The following is a 26,934-nucleotide window of genomic DNA, read 5'->3' as shown; positions in this document are numbered from 1 at the left end:
TTCTTATTATATCTATTCAAAAAGACTCATATTTCCACACACGTCCCAATTTCTCTCTACACAAAAAGCCCGTTGCATGGCTGATGTCAAATACAATGAACAAGAGTATTCAGCAGCAAAACACTGTGTTGTGTGGGACAGCACCACATTCTCGGATCTGGGGGCAGTTTTGTGTCTGTTTCATAAATATGGAATGCATACTTTGCTAATTGTAGTGGTCTATATGTAGTGTATGCGCCAAAAAGTGGTGTGACGGTCCACATATTAACTTGTGTGGTGAAAAAAAAAGCTATACACATGAAGGAAGGTCCTCAAAATAACAAAAATAAATTTATTTAATTTCAGGAAGACAGTTAACAAGGCACAATAATGGCTTTGCTAAACTATTTACTATATATGTCAATATTTCACTTACTTAACAAAGCTTAGATATGCTGTATGTCTGAAACACTGTGGTAACGATGAGGCCAAAGCTGGACACCGTATGAAATATGATACAGATGATACAGAAAGAAATATGGCCATATTACACAAGAGCCATTAGAAAGCTAAATTAAATATCCTGCATGCAGGTGCTGGGTGGGAAACTACTGACAGCTGTGCGTCAGACTGGAAAATGTTTACTTAATATTCATCACCGGCATTTATTGTTGCAGCAAGTCCCTACTACATGTAATCATGAATCCCAGAATGTAACCACCAGCCATACCAAGCAGCAAACTAATATCACCGAGGACAAACAAGCAGTCAGAACGAGCCACTGAAATGAACATGGCGCCCTAAGTGGTTTATTCTGTTCCGTCGTTGGCACAGACTCGAATGTTTTTAACCTCGACCAGTGTGACTGGGAAGGAGGTGATTGTCAGGATGGAGGCTTTCGAGGTTTTCTCATTTTCTTGAGCTTTTCCTGCCTCACCGTCTCGCCCTCCAGAGAGGACAGCTCAGATATCCTGTGGATGAAAGAGCGAGAGGCTCCGACCACTGGGTCCGGATAGGACTGGCCTGTGTGGGGAGAGAAATGGAAAGAGATGGAGAGAAGCACAGGGCATATTTAATCTCTAAATATCCTGCACATATTTCCCTGTCATTAAGTAATAATAATCTTAATTAGAGATAAACTCTTGAATAATATGCCACATGTTACATAAAAACACAAAAAACTAACCTGGTATTTTTGGTGTAACTGGACTGAACTAAAAGGAAAAATGCTTTTTGTTTGTTTTTTCACTTCAAAACTAAGTGTGCTGTAAAGGCAGTACATGTGGACCTGATGTGTTAAGGCTGAGAATGAAGTCAAAGCATGAAATGAACTCACTTTTCTGATTGTCTTTAACAGTCATTACGTTGGAGGATGGATATTTCACCTTGGGCCTACAGACGACACAAGGACAACAGAGCTGGCTGCATTGAAAAATAACTGAAAACAACACTGGCTTGGTCACATTTTGTTTAAAAAGCCAAAATACCTGCCGAGCTTGCAGTTCTCAACCGAAAAGGTGTTTCTGCCACTGAGGACTAAAGCGGAGGGAATGAGGACGGCTGGATTTGTGTTCAGTTTATAGCTTTCAGGGTACCTGGAAGACGTAAGTAAAAACATTAAGGAGTAGATGAAACGCAGAGCTGACATTTTACAAAGCTTCAGTCCATCAAACCCCACTTTTCCCATAAATAGAAGACTGAGAATAATTTGTTATTGAGATAATATTTTTTGTGCAGCGTAATGATTTTCAGTTCTAGCTATAATCGCCTTTGAACTGCCAGAAAATTAAACATTAAAAGCAATCTGCTCGAGCTTTTCTTTTTTTCTGACAGATAATGCATGCGTGTCAAAACAATACTTTTATCTGGCTGCTGTTTCTCTTTCTTCACGTTATCTGTCATACCCTGCATGAGACTGTGACTCGGTATAATAACTAATATCTGTGCAGCTGTCTCATGAAATATGCTTTTTAAAAGAAATTCCAGCTACAATAAGCTGCCCAAAAGATGTTAATCCAAAGGTTACCCCAGGGTGAAGGGTCGCCCTGTGTGGGTGTGGGAAAGCTCCTTGGAGAGGCTGAAGGATGGGAGGTTACCAGGTCTGTGCACATGGTAGTCTCTTGGCAGTGGAGGAATCACAGTTTTGGTCCTCTCTAACATCACACCTTAAAAAAGGGAATATGAAAATTGCTCTGCATTAATTCCACTGTCAGGTTATATCTATAAGTTTCCTGCAAGTATCTAATGTCCCACTTTGGAGTCAATGGAAAGAGACCTATAGAAACTATGTAAGACAACAGCTCCACCTGCTGGCAGTCAGTTAACACAAACCCCATGCCACAAATTTAAATTCAGCCCATTTTGAGTGGGGAAGTAAGAAGAAACTCCTTAGTTTCCTCTCAGCTTTGTTAACATAAGGCTGTCTCCTGTTCTGCAGTTCTTACATTTTCTGTCTAACAGAAAGCGCCTCCCGCTGAGATCCCTCTCTGGGTCGGTGTTTTGCAATTCCAGCTTGTCATCTTTGGTTAAAGTAGGCGTCCTAGAAAAATTGGAGAAAAATATATCAGCACACATGGATTCTATATTTTATATAGTTGAATGCCACCTAGAAAAAAACAAAAACATGTCATGGCACTAACAAATGTCAAAGTTTTATAAAGAAACACTTTTTTATTTTTACATTAAATCAAATAAAGATGGTTTCAGTAACAATCTTTATGATTAATCAGATCATCATGAATTACTTACGATTCACTGATAATTTTCCATTACTGATTTGTAATGGAAAGTCAGCGTAGGCGTAGCGGAGCCCCACCTTCAGCAACCATTACTTCCACTGTCGAGTGGCATGCTGTGTTCCCTAATGGTTTTATCATGTTAAAATGCTGAATGGTGATTAGAAAACCCCCTTTTTCAATAATTATGTTAGCACTGTGCTAAAGCTGAGCGTCTGCTTTGTGGGTTCAACTGTAGTCTCAATATGAATTTTAAAAAACAAGCTTCCCTCTGAAACTTGTCACAGTATTTTTGTGATTTCCCGTATGGAAAATTGTCAAACAAAACAATATTTCATACAACAGTTTGTGGTACTCTCATACCAATAACTCGCTCAACAGCATCAGCTAACACCAACCTCAATAAAAATATGTGAGAGACCCCTTCAAATGACTAAGAAAATAGGCCAGTGTATGAGTCCCTAGCATGAGAAGCAGGGATGCCTCATGGGTCCTGAACTGGATAATGGTCGAGAGGTGACTCGTGAATCTGGTCTTCTGGGCAGAAGTACAAAGAAAAAGCTAAATCTGAGACTAGCCAATAAAATAAACAGATTAGAAAGGGGGAAAGAGCACATTGGACAAAGGGAGGACTGGAAAATGTACTGTGGGCAGATCAAGGTATTTAGACTTGAAAGTTAGAACATTTGTAAATGTAGTAGAAATGAAGATATACTGGAGGAGTCCATACACTGCCCTTCAAGCAGGTCCAGTAGAAGATTTCTACAAAACAAAAGGGATCTTGAACAAGGACGTGCAAAATGCTATTACCACATTTTGCATATGCGTAATGCCATATGCTTTGGACACAACTTAATAAGAGCTAATTTCATTTTTCAGCAGTACAATGAACCAAAGCACAGTTTCACTGCAGGGAACTATCTAGAGAGGAAGCAGCCAGCTGGTATTCTGTGTTTAATAGAGTAGCCGGCACAGTCACTGCATCTCAGTCCTGGTGAGATGATGTAGGAACACTCTGGCCATATGCTACATATGAAATACAGATCAAACCAGTCCGGCTTACAGTAAGCAATTCAGGAAGCACAGGGTGAAAAGTTTCCACATTAAAAAACTGACAGCTGAAATCTGCAGCTCTGTAATTTCTGCACATGGGCAATTCTTTTACAATAAAGTTTCATTAGCAAATCATTATTTTGCAATGTCTTGACAGTATTTCCTATTCAGTATGCAAAAAAGTATGGCTTTTCATTTAAAAATATGACATTTTCTTGGTGTTATTGAGCATTATATTCAGGGCGACCTTGTCTCAGGGAGTGGGTCATCTACCAATCAGAAGGTCAGTGGTTCACTTCTCTGCTCTTCCAGTCTGCAAGTCCTGCAAGGATCCTTACCCTTAGGAAAAAATACTGGACTCCGAGTTACCCCCAATGCATCCATCAGGGTGACTGTGTGTGAATGTTAGACAAGGTCCTCAGTGCTTGTATGAATGTGAGTGTGATTATGTAATGAGGCTTGAGTCAAAGAGTGTTCAGTTATATAAGCACCAGTCGTTTATGTATAATTCTTGGATCTTTTATCATGTAAAATACCTTAATATACTCACCCTAAAACAGGGCTCTATAAAGGAAATAAATGGTTCATGTTGTGGGCTGGATATGGAACCCAGGAAGGAATTATTTATGGTTATCTATAAATAATATCTAATAATAATAACAATAATAATATCCATTAATGGTTTACTTCTGGTGTATTCGTTTTCCTTTGTACTTATTTGCATCCCCATGCAATTGTTTACATTTGTTTTTACGGAACTTCCGTATTAATTTGTCTTATTTTATGTTTGCAATCGTATCTTTATGTATTTTTATGTATTTTTGATCAAGCTGAGAGATGTGGAGTAGCCAATAAGTAGGTGCCAGCCTCCCTTATTTGCATAATGGGTAAAAAAAGCGTAAAAAAAGAAACACAGGAGCGGAACAGTGTGTGGAAATAAAAACAGGCAGACATTAATCTAGCGTGTTAATTACGTTGGATTACAGTAGTTCGGGTCTTCCATGTAAGCCTGGCACAGAAACAGTAATGCTACCCACTCTCTTTCAGTCTGTACTAGCATAGTGGTTAAAAACAACGGGTGTGAAACACTGTGAGAACATCTCTTTTATTATATCTGTGGCGTAGTATTTTTATAGCTTCCAAAATATTCACATAGCTTACCCTCCAATTATGAAGCCAGTCAGCTGAGGTTTCCCGTCCCTGGACTCTACAACACAGGCAGCATTTTACAGACCGTTAAGCTAGCTGTTTGAATGAATCTGGCACATTTATGGAGCACGCTTACTCACTGCTCAAAGGTTGTATAACAGGAAATTTCCTTGGTTGACTTTGCCTTAAAGCCGCTTGCCCTCCACCTGCTCCCATCCTCAAGTTCCTGTATGTCGGATATCCAACCGCATCAGGGCCGCGCCGCCCGCAGTTCGAGCTTTCCCGGGATATTAGCCCCTTTACGGTGATTATCGACGGGTCTAACTGGCAAGTTATCATGATGGAGCAGCCGCACGAACATCTACTTCAGACATTACCTTAGTGCTATGCACAGCTACGACACAGCTAACGGAACATGGGTTAAAACCGGTTATCCCTGAGCAGCAGTGCTACGCTGCAGCTCACTCTGGTACAACGCTAGCGAGTCATCACGTCACCATGGAAACAGGCTTCAAAATTCGCCTGCATCGGTTTTTTTATATTTAGCTTTCTGTGTTTCCTAACCAGGTTAGGTAATAAAAATGTACCCAAATACTGTCCTATAATACCTAATTAAAAAAAAATTATTCAGCCCTTATCCATACAGGCTACAGCTAGCCCACAATTATTTGATCAATGCAGTAAATTGCCTTCACATGTACTTTTTAGTTACACTTGTAAAAATTGTGTCCTTCAGAACTAACCAATTTATGTAGTTATCTCCCTGGGTGTCAAAAAAAAAATAGACTCTACTAATACATTAAGTAGTAATGTACACAACCACACCCACACGTAAATACCAAACAACCTGCATGATTCATGACACATTTACACATTAATGACAGGACCAGGAAGTTTTTTTTCCTCCAAATTTTTATTGTACATTTTGAGTCCTTTTGAAAACCTGTGGGAAGAAAAGAAGACAATGAGGTAAGAATTCTGATGTTATATAAAGTCTCAGCAAAGCATCTTTAATAAAAATGGATAGCATAGCATTCAACATGTATCCATGTTTTGCTTTAAATGGATTTTCAAAGAGAAAGATCCTCCCAGTAGGTGATTTAAAGCTCAATGACTAAAGATGTGGTTTCAGACAATGTTGGCTTATTAACAAGTGGTTTTCACCATAGTCGATAAGATGGGGAAAAAAGAATATGCATCATTAACCACATCGAATCAGTCTACTTTCAAAACCTGCAAAATATCACTGAAACTCACCACGACTTTAGTTCATCCTCCTGATCAGTCTGTTGATCTGATCCTCCCTGTTGCCGGCATCTCCTCCCTCCACAAAGTGTGTGGTCTTCTTGTTCATGCCGCCGCGTGGGGACGACAGCTTGAAGGGCCACAGGAAGTTGTTGGCGGGCTTAAAGTTCTTTCCAACTGTGTAGATCTCATGGATGAGGTCCTCAACACAGATGATGCCATATTTGCCTACAGATGAAAAGCATTTAATAAATTCAACTGCGTGCCAGGTTTAGCATTTAAGCGTTTCATTTCAAAGTTTTAAAAGCGAAGGGCTGATTAAACCAATAGAGGTAATCCAAGAATGAAACTGCTTGGAGCAACTCTGGCTTTTCTTCTTTTAATTTAGACAACAAGACTCATTTCCAGATGTGCTTGCTGCCATTTGAAGCGCTGATGTTTTCAATCTTTTCAGGCACAAAGTAAAACTCTTCGAGCTTGATAAGCAAGCCTCATCTTTCCATTTCATGTTCCAAAACGTCTGACCAACAAATACAGTACAAGCCAAGAATTATCAACTAAAAATCTCTCTTTGGTAAAGTCATGTTAGGTTGGCATGTGGCTTCAGACTTAACTGGCAAAGTTTTCAACCTTTTTTTCACCAAAGTCGATAAGACGGGGAAAAAAGTGTACATCATTAACCACATCAGCTGCCAACCATTTACCTAAAAGGTATACTACAAACTTGTTCTTTTTTTTACCCCCCGGTTCATTTTCAACAGCACTGTAACGTTTCCATACCGAGGGACTTCTCCACCAAAGCGTTGTCTGTGAGGGCAATGCGCTGTTTCCTGATCTTGCCGAAGCCACGTTTGTAGACGAGCTCGCGCACAGACTTCAGGTTGGGGTATCTAGGGGGAAAAAAAAGCAAAGGTCACAGCTTATAAAAGGAGCACAAATCAATGATGTTTACGTGTGTTAATTTATAAAGAAATAGGATTAGAAAAGTTTAATTTAAGAGGCATTTACAAAATATTAAATTATGAACCCCAAAACATTAAGAGCTCAGATTTCATCTCTCCAAACCTGGCACTTTCATTGGCAAAAAAGATTATATACATCATTGTTTTGGGGAAGAAGCATGATCTACAATCTGAATGGCAATTCTCCCCACAGATTTAGTCAAACTCATTGGATTAATGCTACAGATTGCCTGGATACTAAACCTGACAGTTCAAATTTAGGCTCAAGACTCAACTGACCAATCTGAGGATCCTGTTTTAATCTAATTGGTATGATTGAATGGTAGCAATTCAAATTTCTGCAGCTTTGATGCTTCTTTCAGGACATGTGTAATGCATCTATAGGGTTGTTCTGTGTTATAAACAATCCTGCTTTGCTAAGATCTTATGAAGGAAATAGTTTTAAATATTAAATCTGCACAATACCTCCCAAATGCAGATGTGCCAAGTTAATACAGTCAACAAGATGCAAAAAATGTTAAGTCTACAGTTAAATACAAAGCATTACACAGTGGCAGATGATGGTGTTTCTTGACTCCGTCATAGTATACAGAAATATCAGTAACCTAGTACAACATTGGGAACAATATTGCATCTACCAATACAGATCAAGTTATCTGCATCAAAAGTGTCACTTAGACACATCCAAACAAGACTGACATAAATGACCGGATAGGAAGTAACCCTAACCAACTACATAAATATCAAAAATGGAAGTCTTAAGGTGACCAAAAAGCAAACACTACAAGTCTAACCTACACTTCACTCCTGTGCCAAGTAACACACACTTCCACAGGGCTGTTGTAGTGAAGATCAGGTAAATTCTTCCATTACAGCACCACACAGCAAAGTCAAACACACAGAGCACAAACATTTCCATTGGGTCTTTAACATCAAGACATTAAAGCTTTGTGAAATATAGCCAAGCATTTACTGCGTTTAGTTTGACACTGGCTTATTTTATATAAACTGTTTAACAGTACTTTAATGTGTTGATTTCAAGTGTCAGTGAATGACCACTGTAGTAAATGCCAGGTTACAAAAGTTTCTGGCTGCATTATTACAGTATGAAGCCAACACACTCACATTTGTCAACACACTGGCACGTACCACTATGGAATGTGGTTTCAGACAAAACTGGCTTAGTTTCAGTCAGTAATCACCATGGTCGATATGATGGGGAAAAAAGTTCAGCATCATTAACCACATTCCAAGTGTATCACCTATTTAGAGACGTGCCAATACCCCCTGACCATCGCTTCTTATTTCTGAACAGCAGGTTTCAGAGTGACACAGTCCTTACCCCCAAGCGATGTAAGGCTCTGCAATTCTGAGCATGTTGATTGATGCCTTGTTCAGCTTGACAAAGACACCGTTGAAGATCTGGCGCAGACGGAGCAGCTGCAGAACTTTGCGGACCTTGGGGCTCACGCCGTTGATGCTGAAAAAAAACCCCAAAAACAAACAAAAAACAACCGTTGTGATTACTGTTTGGACTTACCATCAAGGTACAACTTCCTAATTAAGCTACTTAGAGTGGTTTCAGAACATTATTGGCTTTTTATTACAAATGTGTATCAGCAGAGTCGATAAGTCGGGGAAAGAGCATGCATCATTAACCACTCAACTGTATATATCCACACAGACTGGCTTAGTCATTCAATAAAAATGACTTCTCAATAGCAACTGAATTAACAAGCAACTGAGCAGCTAAACACAAAGTAGTAATGTATGAGGCTCAGCAGTTGGACATCCTCTCATGTGGCACTGCCTGCACAACACCTTGCAACTGATTGTGCAGTTCTTTTAAGCCAGACACAGAGGAATCCCAAGCAGTGCGCATCACTCACCCTCTGATCCTGATGACAAAGGCCAGTTTGGGCTCAGCTGGCACATAGAAGTTTCCCACTTTGCGAGCCATACGGCCCATTCGTATCTCACGCCTGTACATCTGCCTGTACTCCTTGTGGTACTTCTCAGCCCTCTTGTAGATCAGTTTCCTGGTCACCTTGCGGACCTGAATGCAAAAGGGAAAACACGTCGAAGCAGTTCAAAACACTATCCGACATCTCCATCCATACGGGAATACTGTCTGCACAAAGCTTCACTTTACCTTTTTCTCAGCCAGCAGCTTCTTGACACGCATGGCCTTCATGGCCGCGTAGGCCTTTCGCCTTTTCAAAAGGCTCTCAGGGACCGCCGGAACCTTTTTTCTGTTTAAACGTTAACAAAAAGATGCTGTGAGGAAAAAATCCGAAGCGAGATGGTGGACAAGATACCTGAACACATGTACATCGCTCAACTGAAACGAGCGATGACTGAATCATGGGGGCTGCTAGCTTGCCAGTCTGTCACTTGCCGGCTTCCACACAGGTAAATACTACTTCATACAATAGCTTTCAAGACTAGAGAGGTTTTACAGCAGCATAAACTCAAAGGTTGCTGAAATAGCTGACTATTATTTTAGTACTATTTTTTTAACCATAAGAACTGGACACTTGTAAAATCCACAGATGCTAAAGAGACAGCCATGTTGAACTCAGCTATATGGACTCAGTTATTATAAAGTAACCCTAACAACAGTAATAATCACCATCTGTAACAATACTGCTATTATTCTATCGTACATTAACTAAATAGCTTATTCGCGTTGTAAAATTAACACCAGATGCTAGTTTAATGCTGGATGTGATTAGATTTTAACACAGAGGGAAACACTCACTCTGCGTCCGCCATTGCGATCACCGAGAAAGAGACTTTTTCATTTGCGCATGTGCGGGTTAAAAGCGTTAGGACCTCTGCGGAGCGTCCTTCCGACTGCCTGATGGATAAATTCTAGCGATGTATTCAAAACTAAAGTTACGCAAAACCCACTGAAATAATTCTCTTGGTTAAATGCTCCCTTAAATTTATCGGTTAATATATCAACAACTATTTTCTATGGCTACCGCAAGGAATATTATTGTAATAACAAACGCTTTAAAGGTAAGACGACGCTATAATACGTATTCTGATGTAGACCTACCTGGCCTTATTTTTAATACATTATTTTATATTGTTTCTTTTTTTCTTTTCGTTTTTTTTTTTAAAAATTAATCTAAACGCTACTTTGCCCGGCTTCCGTGCTACAGGTGGCGTTATGCAGCCATCTGACCAGCAGAGGGCGCAAACACTTCATTTTGCAAAGCACGATCAGAGAGCGCCTGTAGCGTTGAAACTCCCGCCCAGCACTTTGCTTCAGGCTGTATAACAGACCCTGTCCCAGGAGGTTATGAAAAAAAATCATAAAAAGATATAGATTCAATTGAAGGCCACTTATTTGTTGATTTATTTATTTTTATTTTACAGGCAAAATGCAAGACACAAGTTTTAATTTAATGGTGAAACGTCGCCCAAATAGAGCTTTGCCATTGGTCAGCTTCTCAATTTGACCGTTCCAGTGCAGGTAGTTTTATATCAAAAATATTGCCTTGTATTAAACGAGCCAGCGTTAAAGCCCATCAATCATTTAATACTCTTGAAAAAGCAGAGTGCTTTATTTATCTGTAATTTTCTTGGCTTTTTTGGGAACATTGTTACATTTGGAGAGAACATTTCCCCGGAGGTGTTTTTCACGTATTTGTTTTATCCTTAGAATCTACAAAGGATTCTTCCATCAGCTGTTTGTTCCTCAGACACGCCCACAAAACAAGCACAGCACAAGTGAGAGGCTGCTGGCAAAGGTTGCACAACCTGGAAGAGGTGTAAACAATAGCCTGAGGTGTGGGGGGAGCTGCAAAGCGTCAATGAACGTGTTCACAATGGAGGCGATTCGTGTGCGCCTGTTTTGTATATTATCATTATAATTGAAGGGTAATTAGGCTATATTAATTAGGAAGAAACGTGATCGCGTAACGATTTGCGCGTGGAAGTATCACTTTTCTGGCCGGGTGCGTGGCTTACCTAACCGACCGACTTCACTTTCCTCCGTAGGGATCTCAGGGAATCATTGCAGGCAAAGCTGGGATATGTCTTGAGCTGGCTTATAACTTTAAGTGTAGTTTCTGTTTAACAGAAAAAATAACGTGTAACATATAATAATAACGTAAAGTGGGAATACTTTGTAAACAAGATATTTTAGTTTGCTCCACGTATGGCTGGACATTGACCTGGACTTGCAGGTCCAGTGCGGCCTGATCGGTGGCTCGTGGATTTCTGAGTTTAAGCTGTTAAGATTAATTATATCTTTAAATAACTTGCTATCAAACTTTACATTGTTAGGATTTTCCAAAAACGCGCAAACACGCACACAGAGACGCATAAATAAGCAACCTTTTCAAACAGGAGGGAAGCTTAATGTCTAATCTTCCTTGAGGATACAAAAAAGTCCGAGATTCGTGTTAAAATCTTTCAGGTTACATCACCTTCATTCTGACAGGCGCTCAAGTCCCTCTCCTATTGGGTCCAGCGTTGATGGCTGAACAGCATAAATAGCGCCTGAGGTGCGCTCCAGAGTGAGATGAGTGGAGAGGCAGCAGAGGAAGTAGGAGGCTCACTTGATAGTAGCTGCTCATAACTCACTGCAACTGTGCGTTATAGTGGCAACTGGACTCTTACCGAGCAGCATCTGAACTCGCACTCCACTCATACATCTGTCCTGCATGCGCCTAAGTTTCTTTCGCATTTTTTCTGTCTTTTAAACCATATTTCCATAGGCCGTTATTCCTGCCGGCACTGTGATCCAAGTTTGTCGGTGTTTCCCTGATCCTGTCTGCTGCAAACAGGTTGCAAGAAGGAAACAGTCCCCTGCGCGTCTTCCGCCGTTTATTTGAATTGATAGAAAGCTTTGGCCAAGATGATGATAATAATTGCGGAGTTCTTCGTAGTTATTCTGAAGGTGCTCTGGGCTTTTTTAACTGCCGGAGCCAAGTGGATTGTGCGGCCAAAGGAGAAAAGCGTGGCGGGACAGGTGTGCTTGATCACCGGCGCTGGAAGCGGCCTCGGGCGGCTGTTCGCCAAGGAGTTCGCCCGGAGACGAGCGATACTGGTCTTATGGGACATAAACAGCCAAAGCAACGAGGAGACGGCGGAGATGGTGCGCCAGATTTACCATGAACTGGACACTCCAGTAACCAAAGACGGTAAGAGTGTTTTCTTTGCAGCTTTAAGGCTGTCAGCCGGCTTTCTGAGCGGTCGAGTGTTATTTAAAGAACACACACTGCAGTCCTGATCAGTGTAAGAGTGAATAAACTAAAGTGTGTCAGAGGGAGTCAGTTAAACTGGACACAGCCTCAGGATTTCAAAAGTTTCATTTTAAATAACCAAACAGTGGAATGAGACTTCCATATGGAGACAGCAGATTTTTAAACAGTTTCACCTCATTTAGCTGTATTAACTTTCATAATCTTAATCAACCTACTAAACACACTTTCACTGATCATCTGTTGCTTTCCCTCTCTTTTATTTCCCCCCCCTCTCTGCAGGACCTGTTGGAGGGGTAGAGGAAGTCCCACCTTTCCAGCCGCAGGTCTACACCTATGTGTGTGATGTAGGGAAGCGCGAGAGTGTGTATTCCACAGCGGAGAAGGTGCGTCGGGAGGTGGGAGAAGTGGACATACTCATCAACAACGCCGGCGTCGTCTCTGGCCATCACCTCCTGGAGTGTCCCGACGAGCTGATCGAGCGGACCATGGTGGTCAACTGTCACGCACACTTCTGGGTGAGCCGATGTAGAAGCTGTTGTAATAAGCCGACACTGAGGTTATTGTGAAGTTATAATGTGTGTGCCCAAGTTTCAGTGAGAACAGTGTTGCTGAATGTGTTAACTGTGATGCCAGGTTCACAGGAATGTCTCCACTCTGACTCGTATGCCTTTTCATAATCTTATCCTTCTCTGTGCCAAACTCAAGAATCAAAGGTGTGTGTGTGTGTGTGTGTGTGTGTGTGCCTCCAGGCCTAAGAAACTATGACCATAAATAGTTGCCTTGCATGTTCAGATTTCAGCTCCACTTGGTTTCATTCTGCCAGAGGAAAGTCACGGGTTTGGCTTTTTTAAATCTTTGCCTTTGCTCCGCTTTGGCAGCCACAGCCGATGATGATCCCAGAGGTATGTCAGCGGCTCCGTCTCATCTCCTCAGCTGCACAGATCTGCACAAACCGACTGTGCGTGATGGAAACGGGGTTCTGTACGTGGGTTGGATCTGTCTTAGATCAGCTCACCACATTTTGCTGGCAGTTGGTGATTTGTTGCATATCAGATTTTTACTCTGGCTCCGTTCCTCGAGCCTTTCAGTGTGACTACTTATCTGAGAGGCTACGTGGACTTGATGGAGTGAATATGCTGCGCTTTAGATAAGCATAAGCTGTAGCGTGTAACCAGTTAAGCGCTATCACAGGTTTTTTTGTGTGTCTGTGTGTTTTTGGGGTGTGGGAAGACTGTGGTTGCAGACTGCCAAAGCTATTAGAAATTTAACAAAGAGCTTTATTCATTTTAAAGATGGATGTTTACTCTTTTGGAGCCTTTAGACCAACCTTAATGAGAATTGATTGCATTTCTTCACTATAGCCACCCCCTGTGGAACAGCAGCAATGACTGTGTAAATTTGGCTTATAAGCTTTGTTTGGCGTAAACCGCATGGATTGAGAATAAGTCTTTCACCTGGCAGACTGGTTCTGAATTCACCAGTTCATGCGTGAATTTAGTTGTCACAACATATTGTCAAGTGATCCAGAATATCTTCATTTTTCAGGCTTTGGCCCCAGGCTCTTATCTTTTTATTTTATTTGTTGTTTACAGAGAACGGCATTCTCAGTCATGCCATGAAACCACAGTAACTTCAAGCTTCCTAATCGAGCATGAAAAATCTCTTGTGGCATCGCTCACACAGGTTGTGCGGATTTCCTCTTTAATGGATGCCCCATTCAAGCATTCATCTGCTGGATATCTCAGTGCTCTTTAAATCCAGGATTTGGAGTCAGGGTCCAGTGATTTGGTAGTAGAGTTGTTGTTTTTTTTAAATAGATGTTTGTGTTTTCCTGTATTCCATGGTGAGCGTGGTTTCTTTAGAGGTGTGTGTGTGCGGAGGGGGGAGCAGATGAAAGAAGGACTTAATGAATGGTGACAGCCAGAATGGAGGATGTGGTTCATTAATGACACAAGCTAGATGAATAGAGATTAAACTAACAGAGGCACTGTCCACTTTCCTTTCAAACTCACTGCAGTTAGTCACTGCATGCAGGTGGCAGGTATTACAGAATCCTTTTGATTTTTTTTTTCTCCCCCTTTTTTTTTCTGAACAACAGGTACCTCCAACGGCTTACTTGTGGTTTTTGACTCAACAAATAATTTCAGTTTAGGTCCGCGTCATGAAAGGCTTTTAGGCCGGCTTTAAAAACCTGTTAATGCACATGTTTTCACAAAATGCTATCCCTAAAGGCATGTTATAGGAGAATTTGTATTTGAAAAGTGCAAGAACAGCTATTCAGATCAGTTTACAGAAGCAGGTTTCCAAGTGTGCTTGCCATTTTTTTTTTTTCATACTGATAAGCTTCTCTTTTCTTTTTCTTTTTTTTAATATATTTTGATGTCTCAGCAGTGCGCGTAAAAAGGCCTGGTGTGTGTTTTCTTTAGGCACACATCGTACTCTGCTTTTTCTGTGTCACTGTTTGGCAAAACACTGCAATGGCAATGTCAAGCCCTCCAAACCCAGCTTCCTCCTCTCCATAATCCCGGCCGGTTTTTAAACAGCCACGATTTCAACTGCAAATGGCTGCAAGTTCAAAGCGTTTCCCACAAATGGCACAGCTGGGTGTAAAAATAAGCAAGTCCTCATTTGTTGGACAGAGTTTTGGAATAAGGCAGGGATGGAGTTGTGAGCAGGAAGCGGATGGTAATCGTAGTGTCACGTGGGTGTCTGCCAAACAGGCCCGGCTCAGACCCCACACTTCTTCTGTCTTCCTTCCACAGGCCCCTCTGACTCCTCCCAACCTGATTTGGAGGCAGTGGGTGCAGCTGCATGGGAGTCACGGAGGCCAGCGCTGTTCATCCGGCTCTGCCACACACGCTAACCGCTATGATTCAGTCCCTTCCTCCCTTTAGGTTTTTTATGAGAAAGGGGGGGGGATCATCACTTTGAATTTGTCTGACGATGCTTTGATTAGTCCAGCTGGCAATTTGTGATGTTTGCAACTCGGTTCTTAGTCATGCTGGGAAAGGGGCTGTGCAGTCATTCCACCAGTGTCACCAGAGTTTGTGTTTGAGGATTAGCGTGTGTGTTTAGTGGAATGACATGAGAGGAAATGATCCTCAGCATCTTGAGCTGGTTATCCAACAGGTGGCTCGTGAACAATAAGCGGCTATCCGCCCTCTTGTGGAAATCCTACACCTCTTGTGCGACGGCACGAACTCACCGAGCGCTCGGGAGCGACGCGGCGGGAAAAGAGCAGGGGAAAAAAGGGGAAGGAAGGCACTGCCGTCCCATCCACAGGCGAGGCGAGAGGGTAATGGTAAGCTGCTGCTGACCCACTTTATCTGACAATTGGTTTCTTGTCTGTGGATCAGCTTGACAAGATGCCAGGCGACAGGAGCCAAGTTCCGCAGGCCGCATTCCTGCTGTAGCCAGAGAAAGGAGGCAGCCAGGCAGAAGGGTCCTACTTGACTGGTTTTATATGGACCCCTCCTCAAGCCCAGTGCACCTGTACCCCGCAGTGAAGCTAGCCATGGCCGTGTCACTGTTCTCCTCCCGCACGTACCTGTTCATGGGCTATAGATAATTAATTTTTTCCAGTGTTTTAGTCTGAAGATTACCCCCGTCATTTTAGCAGTTCAGTTCTTAAAATGACTGCGAAAGAATGTTCATTATGATTGTTTGGCTTTTTGGGAGTTTTTTTTTAACTCTTTTAAATTCCTTGTTCTGTTCAAAGATTTGATAAGATGGTACTAAAGAATCTTTTTCCTTTCATTACAAAAAAACTTGACTGATTCTTTGAAAAAGTAGTTTTTTCAGTTCAAATAGAATTAAACTAATAAAGTGGATACTAAGAAAAGCAAAGGGATAAAGAACAAAAAAGATCATGAGATTTTGTGAATCATCACTCTGAGCAGCTATTGTGACATTAATGGTCCTCATACAATATTCATTACTTTTTTATAGAAACTTATAAAAAACAGAACATTTTTATAGGAAAATGTAAATAGACTGGTGCTTATATAGTGCTTTGCTATTCTTGAAGCGCTTTATACAACTTGCCTCATTCACCCAGTCACACTCATTCATACAATCACTTTTTCTCTCTGCGTAAGTGCTTTCTATACAACTTGGGGATCAGTGTCTCACCCAAGATTACTTTAGGGTGCAGACTGGAGCAGTCAAGGATCGAACCACCAACTTTGCGATTAGTAGATGACCTCCTCTACCTCCTGAACCACCACAAAAGCAGAATTAAAATTATGATCTCATTATTCAGATAAAGCCCATGGCTTATAACGTGACTATAAAACAATTATAATTCCTTATCCAGCTCCTAATTTGTCCAGAAAATCAAATTGACCAGTCATAAACGCCATACCTGGGGAAAACCTGAGCCTATAGATGAGTTTTGAGGTTATATTTGTGCACTGATGTTTTATAGAGAGCAGTTCTCCAAACTGAGAGTTTGAGCTGTACGCAGGGGATGGCTACCACTTGGTATGGTCAATACAACATAAACAATCTGCATCAGTCATCCCTGATGACCACTAACATCAGCCCAGCCCACTCAGATTTCATGATCTACTACAGGATCGGACAAGCTCCGGAGCTCAGGCATTTTTTTTTTTTCTCTCTCCCAACTTGGTTCTCTCGTCCAGGGAGAAGTCAGCCCAATTAAATGGCCATCTGGTCCTACGCAAAGGCCAATATTTTGTTCATATTCCTGTTGGTCAGGCGCTAGCACTAATGCAGCCTGACACCCCAGCTGCAAGAAGCTTTGTGTGGCTTAAATGCTCCTGGGGGCACGCACCAATTAGGGGGTGCAGCGGGCAGGGCACCCCCACATAGGCCAAGGAGGCCCGGCTGTGTCAGCGGGTAATTTAGCGGAACAAGGGAGCGTTGAGACCCAATTACGGCAGCTCTGATGTAAGACACGAGCCCCCGGTTGCCTTCACACATTTTGTGTCTGAGAGGTCAGTGGGGGTCATACCCACATGCCAGGATTGCCATGAGAAGCAGGACGGGTGGGGAGAGATGGGACGGTCAGTCACATTTAGACCCGTCCTCGATCAGAGCAAATCATCCTTTCCTCTCAGTTCCCCTCAGACCACTAAGCAGAATTGTCCAATTGAATTTGTGTATTGGCTTTGCTAGTAATGTATGTGCCAGATCGAGTCATTCCCCACTCTCTAAAAGTTGCTGTGTGGGGTGGGGGGCGCTGGCTCAAATCAGCTACGGGCATATCTTAAGTTAATGCTTCATTTGCACGCAACTCCCTCCCTCTTTCACTGCCATTCTGGCTCACAGAGGCCTTTCTCAGCTTTTGCCCGGGCTTTTTGTTCTCTCACTCCCTCTCTTTAGGCCCCATCATTCAATGAGTTGAATATTGTAGCAATTTATGTCCTGGAAAAGTGCAGATGTTTGGAACGGAGTCAGATCAGTTATACCTGAGTGTAGAATAAACTCCAAAGCGATGAAGTCACCTTCCTTTAAACCACTCTGTAAATCTGAGTTATTGCTTCCAGTTTTATTTACCTCACTAAACAAGGAGAGGGACCTCTAAACGCAAATGTCAAGCTTAACGGAGATTACGCTTCGGGTCAGTAGGGCCGATGCAGTTAATCTCTGGGTGCAGTTTTAATGAGGCTCGTCCTCCCCCTACCAGAGGTTTCACGGCTGTACTACCTGGTACCGCGCTCTCTCGTCTCGCTGGCTCTGCGCTCCGGTCCAGGAAAATGTTTATAAAGGAGGGTGAATCGTTTCTCTACAGTGCTAACCAATATAACAGCAACCACAGAAAACTACTTTCTTGCACCCAAAGATGTCTTGGAAAGGTCCTGTTTTTGGGCTGAAAAACAATACATACTGCAGGCTGTAGCTGTGGCCCTTGTGATGATCATTATTTATTAATTACTAGGCTATTTGAAGTCTCAGTCGTGTGTGTGTGTGTGTGTGTGTGTGTCTTGCCTCTCCTCAGTAACATTTTAACAGTCCTCAAGGACGCGTGCATTGTTCTTCACTATGGCAGCACACATCTGACTGGAATAGATTTAGCTCTGCTCCCAACAAAAGGCCTGATGGTTGTTTTTGTAGACCTCCTAGTGGGAGAGTGATTGGTCAGTTCCTATCATTGCCGTCACATGTCACACCTGCTGATTGGCTCACGCTGTGTCCAGGGCAACTCCAAAGTCAGCTGACGGGCAGAATGAGGAATGAATCCATAGGTTAATCAAGTGTAACGGCTAACTCTGTGTGTGCTGCTCCTCTCACCGCCCTCGCTAGCTCCACCAGACTCACCAGTGGAACCGCTCCAGTTAGAAACGCTTTCATCTCGCAGACTGTTCTGCTGCCTGCCGCTCCGGCCGGGCGCGAGGCCGTGTAGGTAGACGAGAAGCCGGACTGTATTGTTGGAAGTGTTGAGTGAACGGAGGCCCGTGATTGGTGTTGTCACCAGCTCTTTAGTGCAGGGCCCAACGGCGGGCACCAGATCTGTGTGGGAAAAGCACAGATTGTACAGAGAGGGCGACATTTCATCTTTTCCCTCTTCAGTAACTGACTCGGAAATGATAGAAGTTCTATGTTTATATTTTCAAATGCTGCACCTCCAGCACTCGGTCTGTTTTTATGCATGTTATGAATTCTCATTCAGACGCCTCTCTCTGCATCACCATGGAGAAGGGAGAGAAACAGAGGAGGGGGGGATGAGAGGGAAGGCAGAGAGGATCAAAGGGCTCTGGCACAGACAAACTGCACAAGTGAACTAACCTTCCTCTTTTTTCTCTTTGCCCTTCTGTCTCTTCTGTCCTTCCCCCCCTTTAGACCACCAAGGCGTTTCTCCCCAAGATGCTGGAGCTGAATCATGGTCACATTGTAACGGTTGCCAGCTCCCTGGGTTTATTTAGCACAGCTGGAGTGGAGGTTAGTATCATACACAACAACACATGCACATCCCATCTTTCCCACCATCCAAAACCAGTGCTGTTCCCCAAAGGCGTCCTTGCCAGCTAGCACACTGAGACGGGGGGAGGTTAGGCCCCTTTTCTCTAGTTGTCCCTCCACCCGTTAAATTTAGGAACACAGATGAGCATTGGGAGCCTCTTATAGATTCCTCTATCTTCAGCAGTCGGGGTGTGGGGCCCCTATTGGGCTCTGGCCCCAGGGCCAGAATGAGCTGACAGCTCCCCCGAGGGACAGAGACATCTTCATCACTGCTTTGTGAACAACTTGGTGCTCACTCAGTATTCAGTTCACAGCAGCTTTCAATGGATATGGTTTTGGTTTTCCTTCCTATAGTTTTTTTTTAAATGCATAATAAAATATTTACTGGGGGGGTCATTTAACTGGTGGTCCTCCTAGAATGTTTCATTTTCATATGTCAGAGAACAGAGCTCTCATTTAGCTCCTTAGCTGAGAACAGTATCCATTTCTAACAGTTTGTAGGGATAACATTTGACTTTTGTTTAAGCATTTATCCATAAAAAAAATTTTTTATTTTTTTTTTGGTCACGCTTTTACGGTTCCTGGAAATGCCTGAAATGTCATTTCAGACGTGCAAGTTTGAACCAAAGCCTTCGCCTGTCATGTGGGCACAGACAAATCCCTTTGTCCTCTTTCTGTTTATCGACATGCATCTGTGTTTGCCCAAGTCTTTTTCTTTAAAAAAAAAAAAAAGATTATTTCCACAGTGAACCACATCAAAACCTTCCCGCCAAGCAGCGCAGTCTCCTGAAGCATTGGAGAAGAATGCTAATGAAACCGTAGAACAGCGGACTCACTCTGGGGTTTTTTTGTTGTTTTTTGTGTGTGGATGTATCATTAACAGCAAAGAGAGACCTCTGTGGCCACAGGGCATGTTTGATAGTGTTCTGTAGTCCCTGGGTGCGGGCAGGGGGTTTACGGAGCTAACCCGTTCTCTCTCCCTCTCTCTTCATTCCCTCAGGATTACTGTGCCAGCAAGTTCGGTGCCATCGGGTTCCACGAGTCGCTGAGCCACGAGCTGAAGGCCTCGGAGAAGGACGGCATCAGCATGACTCTGGTGTGCCCGTACCTGGTCGACACAGGAATGTTTAAAGGCTGCAGGATAAGGTTAGCGGCCAATGTGTCCTCTTTAATAAGCTTTCGTGCACCTGCAGTGAGTTTGTCACCTGTAATCTCCACTTCATTAAACGGCCTCCAACACCCATTTTTAAAACTTCAAAGCGGCAGCTGACGATCTGTGGTGTTACAGTTATTATAAAGTGAGTGGTATTCCTTAGGTCAACACTCGGCTTAAACAAAGAGGGCTACTTTGTTTTCCCAGGGGAAAACCTCATCAACAGGTGCACCTGGGCTAGCCTCCCCTCCCCTCCGCCCTCCGTGCTGCTGTAATAGTCCTCACTTTGTTTGATGGGTGCAGTCAGCAGCTGGCATGTGCTCTGTCTTTACTGCCCCACCATTTTGGAGCAATCCTTAGTACCAGTATCACTTATGTTCATGGATTTCCTGAAGTTTGTCAGCGCTCCTTGAAGTGTTCTCAGACTTCCTCTCATGTTTCCACTCACGTTAATTTACTGAATGACTTCAATCATCCCTAATTGTATTTCCTCATAAATTTAACCAGTTTAACTAAATTTGACGCACATTTTCCCTGAATTCCTGTCTCGATGATGACCGTGATTTCTTTCCCTTCAGGAAGGAAATCGAACCCTTTCTCCCTCCTCTGAAGCCAGAGTTCTGCGTGAAACAAGCCATGAGGGCCATCCTCACCGACCAGCCCATGATCTGCACGCCTCGCATCGTCTACATGGTTAACTTCATGAAAAGGTGAGCTGCCTCTTTTTTGTTTTAACCCTCCACCCCCACCCTCCCACTCCATCGGCCTTCAGTGTACTGTGCAGGGGTATCCGGTGTCTTTCGCTAATCTTATCTCCGTCCTGTCTCCACAGCATCCTGCCCTTCGAGGCCATTGTGTGCATGTACCGGTTCCTAGGCGCCGACAAGTGCATGTACCCCTTCCTAGCTCAGAGAAAGGAGGCCATGAACAACAATGAGGCAAAGAATGGGATCTAGGGGGTGCTGTTTGCAATATGAACAGGGGAATTTAAACCTGCAAGTATGAGGAAACAACCACTGAGGACGGAGATGGAAGGAAAAAAGAAAAAAAAAAAAGACTGAATCTAGACTGGTGCACTTGCATTGAGCAAATGCAAAGGTTTACCATATTGTTCCTCTGGAACAAAGAAAGCTGTGTACTACAAAGGATTTATTTTTGTCTTTTCTTTTTAAAGTTTGTTTAAAGAAACCAACATCTATATACTGTGTCACTAGTTTTGAAATCATACAGAAAAAGATATCCAGTAATTAACTATTTACGTAATGTAGTCACCAGCCTTATCTAGTGTCATTGTGGAAATATACAGTATGTTACTGTACAAACAGTAATCTTTTTTTTTTTCACTTATTTTATTTTTGTAGACATGCACTGTAATTTCTGATGGTTTTTGTTTATCTTCTTCTGATTTTTCTACACTGCCAGCATTCTCCGTGTAGAATGGATTAACACAGCATTTCCATCTACCCCATACAGAGGCTCTTTTTCAGTCAGGAAACAAGTTTCTCCGGCTCTGATTTTTAGCTCGTGCCATCAAAAATAAAGTAATAGGAAAGGAAAAAAAATCCCACCATTTAAGTTAACTATACTCCTTTTTTTTTCTTGTGTTCAGTACTTGCATTAGATGCATATAGCGTATATTAATATCAATCCAAATGAAACGTTGCATTAGCCAGATTGTAGCGGACTTTAATCTTCACAGCATTTCCAATCTAATGGGATTCAGCAGTGTCCCTCGGCGGTCCTGTCGCTGCAGGAAAAGCGCACGAGGGAGTGGCGTCCTGGGCTGAATTGGCATGCACGACACATTCAGAATGTACTGCTTAGGGAGAAATCCAGTCGATTTTAATTTCTTTTTTAATGCGTTCATAATGTAAATTTGTTACCTATTGTTGTATTTTTTTCTTTTTTCTTTTTTAAAAAAAGCTCCACTTTAAACTGCTGTTTCAACACTGATGTGATTGAGGGAAATGTATTAAAGACAGCTTTTCATTATTTTTTTTTTTCCCTAAAGTTAACACCTGCCCAGTGTCCACCTCGTCCAGTTAAAGTGAAATGTATATGTTTAAATATTGTGAATTACCCCTGTGTCCCCGACTAACTGTGTCCACCATATTTGATAAATGACTGTTTTATATACCCTTTTTATTATTATTATTATTATCATTATTATTATTTCCCTGAATTTCAACTACATTCCAACAGGCATCATTCCTTCAGTCACAGTGATGAGCCTAAATTCTCTACCTCTTATTTTTTGCCTTTTTTTTTTTTTTTTGACAGTATGACATAAGCCTCTTTTTGTAATTTTTCTGAAGACTGCTCCATAGAAGAGCAAATGTGGTTCCAATGTTTAGTGTCTCTACTTAACTTAAATTAATAAAGTGATTTAGATTATTACACGGTGTCTTCTTACCCGCCAGTCAGCACGCGACTGTCCGTTTGACTTATAATGACATACCACATGAGTGCAACATCCAGCCTGCAGCTGTCATTCCACCCCTGTTTTCCCACACTTCATCTCTGCATCCAATAAAGGCACAAATGCTCTAAATCTAATCAAAAGGGAAAACTCGCATCCTGACCTCCAGCGAAGTGTTTACACCCACATTCCTGCCTCTAAGGCTGGTGACCTGAGCTGCAGTCATAAATTGCACAGCGATGACTGTAGTTATCCACTCTAACCTCAGATCAAACCATTACTCAGCACAAAGCACCATGAAATTATTTTGAATTCAGTGAATTACTGCAGTGAGTGACAGGAAAGCGGATCTTCTGCAATGCTGATGAATTTCTTGGGTGCAGTTTCCATTGTTGCAGCGACACCCACCCAGCCCTTTTCTTCTCTTTTCGACTAGTATCGGTATCACTGCCCTCAAACGGTGACTCAGGCACCCTTTAGACGTGGGTGTTGGCTAAAGATGGTAAGAATCATTTGTCTTTGTAAGTAAATATACTCTTATATGCAGCACACGCAAGCATGTGATATTTTTTTTTTTTTTTTTTTTTTAGAAAGTGCTTACCCAACAGATTGAAATAGTCATTCAAGGTCACAGCAAGTCAGGCATGTCACGCTGAACCACTAAAAAGGAAAGAGGATCTAAAAGTCGTAAATGACAGAAAAGGCATCAGAAGGTCAGAATAAGAACAATAAGGACACATCGGTGCCACATCCGAAAACTCTACCGCTTCTCCCGGAGCTGTTTATGTATCTGACCCTGACCTTTTACTTACCCAGAGGAGGGGAAAAAATCAAATTTCCTAATTGGTGTCAGCAAAGCATCACATTATCATGAGCTGCATTTGGATTCACATGTTCGAATTGCTGAGTTGTTTGTGCCAGGCTTGGAATTGCCTTTGAGGTCACATTCTTGGTATTTGACAACAACTCGGGGGATTTTAGTGAGAGACGGTGCAGTTTATTACAGAAAGTCAGACACCAGCATGGAAAAACTGACTGCTTTTATTTATAAAATTCTGTAAATCTATTTTAGAACATTACCAGTTCCGAATTACGTCAGAGAATTAACTGAAACTTGAGGAAAACACTGATAAGACAATTTTAGAAACCAATTGTGCTGTAAGCCCTGATATTTCTTGCAGTTATCTTGTAGACGTGGCTTGCACGCTTCCTTTGAGCTGAAATTAGAAACATTTGTAAATGCGAGTTAAGCAGGGTTAAACTAGCTCGAAATATAGTAGCTACCAAAAACAAAATGACACTGAAATACTTCATAATAAGTAAACATTTGCATTTTTCATGTACTGGATTACCACCAAGCACTGACATAATACAAATCTGCAAATACATTTTTCTCTTTAAGCATCTTTCATGTTAAGATTTGGTAAAATGACTCAAAAACAGCACTGCAGCACATACTAACTGCCTATACCACATACTATTTTATAGAAGTTATGAAAATCAAATACTTCTCATCACTCTAACTAATGACACATGTTTAAATGTGATCAGGGTTCATTGGAACCTAATTTCCCATAAACAGATTACAAAAATCTGATTACAAAAACCCAATTGAATAAAACTCATTACCAGATGCTGTTTTTTTTCCCCCTTGTCTGGACTCAGTTAATCAATGTCATGTCCAAAAATGCTTAAGTTGTTAAACTGACAAGTCTTGGCGTTAATCCTCCTCACAGCTATCAGCGTGATAGCAGACACTTATCTCCCCACAGAGCAAATCGATTCCTTTTGTCCGCCTCAGACAACACAGCCGTCCTCTAGACACTGCTGATCAGTCCCTGCGAGTTTCTATCGAACCTCTTCGTACAGCGCTCCTCTGCTGTGACTAATCGGGGCTGGATAAAGTTGCTCGGTGGCAGATTACTTCTTATAGGAGGGAGCGTTGTACTGACAGTCTCAATCCCTCTGTGTACAGAGGCAATCAGCACCGAGCGCAGCCATTTCCAGCTACTGTTGGGACTGAGTGGAGCTCAGTATGTGAAACAACCCTTTACATGGAGTGGTGAAGTACACAGGAAAATGCAAGAAAACTATTAGGTTTTTGGCTTGAAGCGTTTCTTGGACATTCATCAACTTCTATAGGATTCCCCTCCCTTTTGTTAAAAAAATCCTGGTGTTAAGTAGGAGGACTTCAGGAGAGGGGGGTCAATGAGACATAATTCAGACGGAAAAATCAATGACTCTGGCATTTGCTTTTGCATGGCACAGACAAGCTTCACAGTCCCATTGATTTTGTTCTATTTTGGGACATGAGGCTCACTTCCCATATTGGTTGGTTCAAAGTGAGGCCATTCATCTTGGGTCTAACATGGCCTCAAGCTGGTCCGCCACTACCTGAACAAGCTTCTGGAACAGAGATCTGCTGCTAATGTATGTGAACAGCTTTGGCGCTCCTCAATAGCTAGCAGATGTAGCTGCCAGCTGAGTCCATTAGTCAGTGAAGCTGAATTAGAGCGCCACTGTCCCATTCGCTCATCCATTTCTCTAATGGGGGAGAGCACAGCGGGTCTAGTGATGCAGAGACTGTTGGCTTTCTGGAGAACGGCGCAGGTGGTGGAGTTACATGAAGGAGGCAAGTAAAAGTGACAGAACGGCAACAGAAGTGTGAGATCGATAAGGTGGATATAATACACCCCTGTGCTGATAATCTACAAGGAGAGCACACAACTGTGTCCTTCGTGACAAGGAAGAAAAATAACAGAAGTAGGTTTGCTTGTGGTAGAGATTAACTAGCTGGAATGATGCAGAGATTTCGTAGTTATTCATTTGTAAAGTGAAAGTGAAGGACATCGGGGAACTTTTTAGCAAATGAGCAGGTCAATGTGGACATGCTGTTTCCCTCAAAGACACTTCAGGAAATTAGACTGTTACTTATTAAGGAAACAGCTGAAATTTGTCCTCAACAAGTGCAAAATTTAGCTATGAAATTACTCAATTTCTCAAAGATTTACATTTTCAGGAATCAATTCAAATCCTCGTAGGTTTTCCGTATTTCTCTATGAATATCAGAAAGTGGGTCATGCAGCCACAGAGCTTATTCTACCAAAGAAAGGTAGGAGAAGAGTGGTGTTTTAGAACAGCCGAGTGAAATCCATGATGCTGATCCAATAAGAAAGGACCAGATGTGAATGTGTCATAAGAAAACCCACCAACATCCCACACTGGAAAATCTTTATCAGACAGAAGGATTTGTGTGACTTACACATGGATGCAAACAATTACTTTTTCATGTAACTGAGAAACAGCAGTTTGGGGAGTTCATCCATCCATTCTCTTCTGCTTGTCCTTATCAGGGTTGTGGGCGGGCTGGAGCCTATCCCTGGGACCATACAGCAAGAGGCGGGACATAAACCCTTGAAAGGTCACTAATCTGTTGCAGGGCAGTTTGGGGTGTTAACAACATTTTACTGATGACTAATTTTGGTAGCCAAAGACTTAAAATCATCGTAATCATAATAATGAATGAACCTATCATGATCGTGTCTCTTATTTAATTTTGTTAGCATGCAATGCTTTGCTAAGAAAATTTGGGTTCTGATATTCATGTGAATACCATCCAGGACTGGTGAGTGACGGCCCAATGGCGCTCCCCAAAGGCAGCAGTCTCCCCCAGCAGGACCACATCTCCCACTGTGATGTAAACTGGGCCGCACCAGTGAAACACCGCCTTCCTGTCACTGTAACGCAGTTTAACTCCACATTTAATCCCTGGGATTTCTCAATATAGGATAAAACAAGCGCAATAACAAGTTTTTCTACATGATGAAGAAATGCTGCAATAGTAAATGAATGACTTTTACTTTGGTTAATATGACGGGCTGTGGGGGAAGTCTTTATGGGAAATTGAAGGTAACATCCCATCAGTGTTCATTTGCCAGCGCCAGGCTCTACAGCTAATCTAAGCTCACACTGTCTCCTTTAAAAATGTGCCAAAGAAAAATGGCTTTTTTAGAAAGAAAATAGCGTTAATTTCATTCACTGAGATGTTTTTTTTACACCTGTTTGAAGAAGCAAAAAAGAGACAAAGAAGCAG

The 26,934-nt window shown here is 42.2% G+C and overlaps 3 protein-coding genes and 3 non-coding genes across 6 annotated transcripts; 1 reads left to right on the top strand and 5 right to left on the bottom strand.

Moving 5' to 3' along the window:
• Window positions 1-309: 309 nt before the first annotated feature.
• si:ch211-171b20.3 lies at window positions 310-5,430 on the bottom strand. Its single transcript, XM_031750098.2, has 7 exons — window positions 5,057-5,430; window positions 4,929-4,974; window positions 2,424-2,518; window positions 2,006-2,144; window positions 1,467-1,574; window positions 1,316-1,371; window positions 310-1,002 (listed from the first exon to the last, which is right to left on the bottom strand). The coding sequence occupies exons 1-7, from the start codon at window positions 5,253-5,255 to the stop codon at window positions 863-865; spliced, it is 783 nt and encodes a 260-aa protein (XP_031605958.1). The 5' UTR covers window positions 5,256-5,430; the 3' UTR covers window positions 310-862.
• A 380-nt stretch (window positions 5,431-5,810) lies between these two features.
• On the bottom strand, window positions 5,811-9,972 carry rpl7 (ribosomal protein L7). Its single transcript, XM_031750018.2, has 7 exons — window positions 9,885-9,972; window positions 9,276-9,375; window positions 9,013-9,179; window positions 8,466-8,603; window positions 6,942-7,051; window positions 6,174-6,389; window positions 5,811-5,859 (listed from the first exon to the last, which is right to left on the bottom strand). Exons 1-6 carry the CDS (start codon window positions 9,896-9,898, stop codon window positions 6,181-6,183), a joined length of 738 nt encoding a protein of 245 aa, XP_031605878.1. The 5' UTR covers window positions 9,899-9,972; the 3' UTR covers window positions 5,811-5,859; window positions 6,174-6,180.
• Window positions 6,036-6,128, bottom strand: LOC116328351. Its single transcript, XR_004200076.1, has one exon. It is a non-coding gene; the product is annotated as a small nucleolar SNORD12/SNORD106 (small nucleolar RNA).
• On the bottom strand, window positions 6,756-6,848 carry LOC116328352. Its single transcript, XR_004200077.1, has one exon. It is a non-coding gene; the product is annotated as a small nucleolar SNORD12/SNORD106 (small nucleolar RNA).
• On the bottom strand, window positions 8,281-8,372 carry LOC116328350. The gene has a single exon (XR_004200075.1). It is a non-coding gene; the product is annotated as a small nucleolar SNORD12/SNORD106 (small nucleolar RNA).
• A 1,692-nt stretch (window positions 9,973-11,664) lies between the features above and the next one.
• On the top strand, window positions 11,665-22,819 carry rdh10a (retinol dehydrogenase 10a). The gene is made up of 6 exons (XM_031750017.2): window positions 11,665-12,282; window positions 12,625-12,860; window positions 19,150-19,248; window positions 20,270-20,415; window positions 21,001-21,132; window positions 21,255-22,819. Exons 1-6 carry the CDS (start codon window positions 11,997-11,999, stop codon window positions 21,376-21,378), a joined length of 1,023 nt encoding a protein of 340 aa, XP_031605877.1. The 5' UTR covers window positions 11,665-11,996; the 3' UTR covers window positions 21,379-22,819.
• Window positions 22,820-26,934: the final 4,115 nt, after the last annotated feature.

This window comes from Oreochromis aureus, linkage group 9 (genome assembly GCF_013358895.1).
Source record: "Oreochromis aureus strain Israel breed Guangdong linkage group 9, ZZ_aureus, whole genome shotgun sequence".
Classification (NCBI taxonomy): domain Eukaryota; kingdom Metazoa; phylum Chordata; class Actinopteri; order Cichliformes; family Cichlidae; genus Oreochromis; species Oreochromis aureus.
This window is presented reverse-complemented; position numbering and strand designations above follow the sequence as displayed.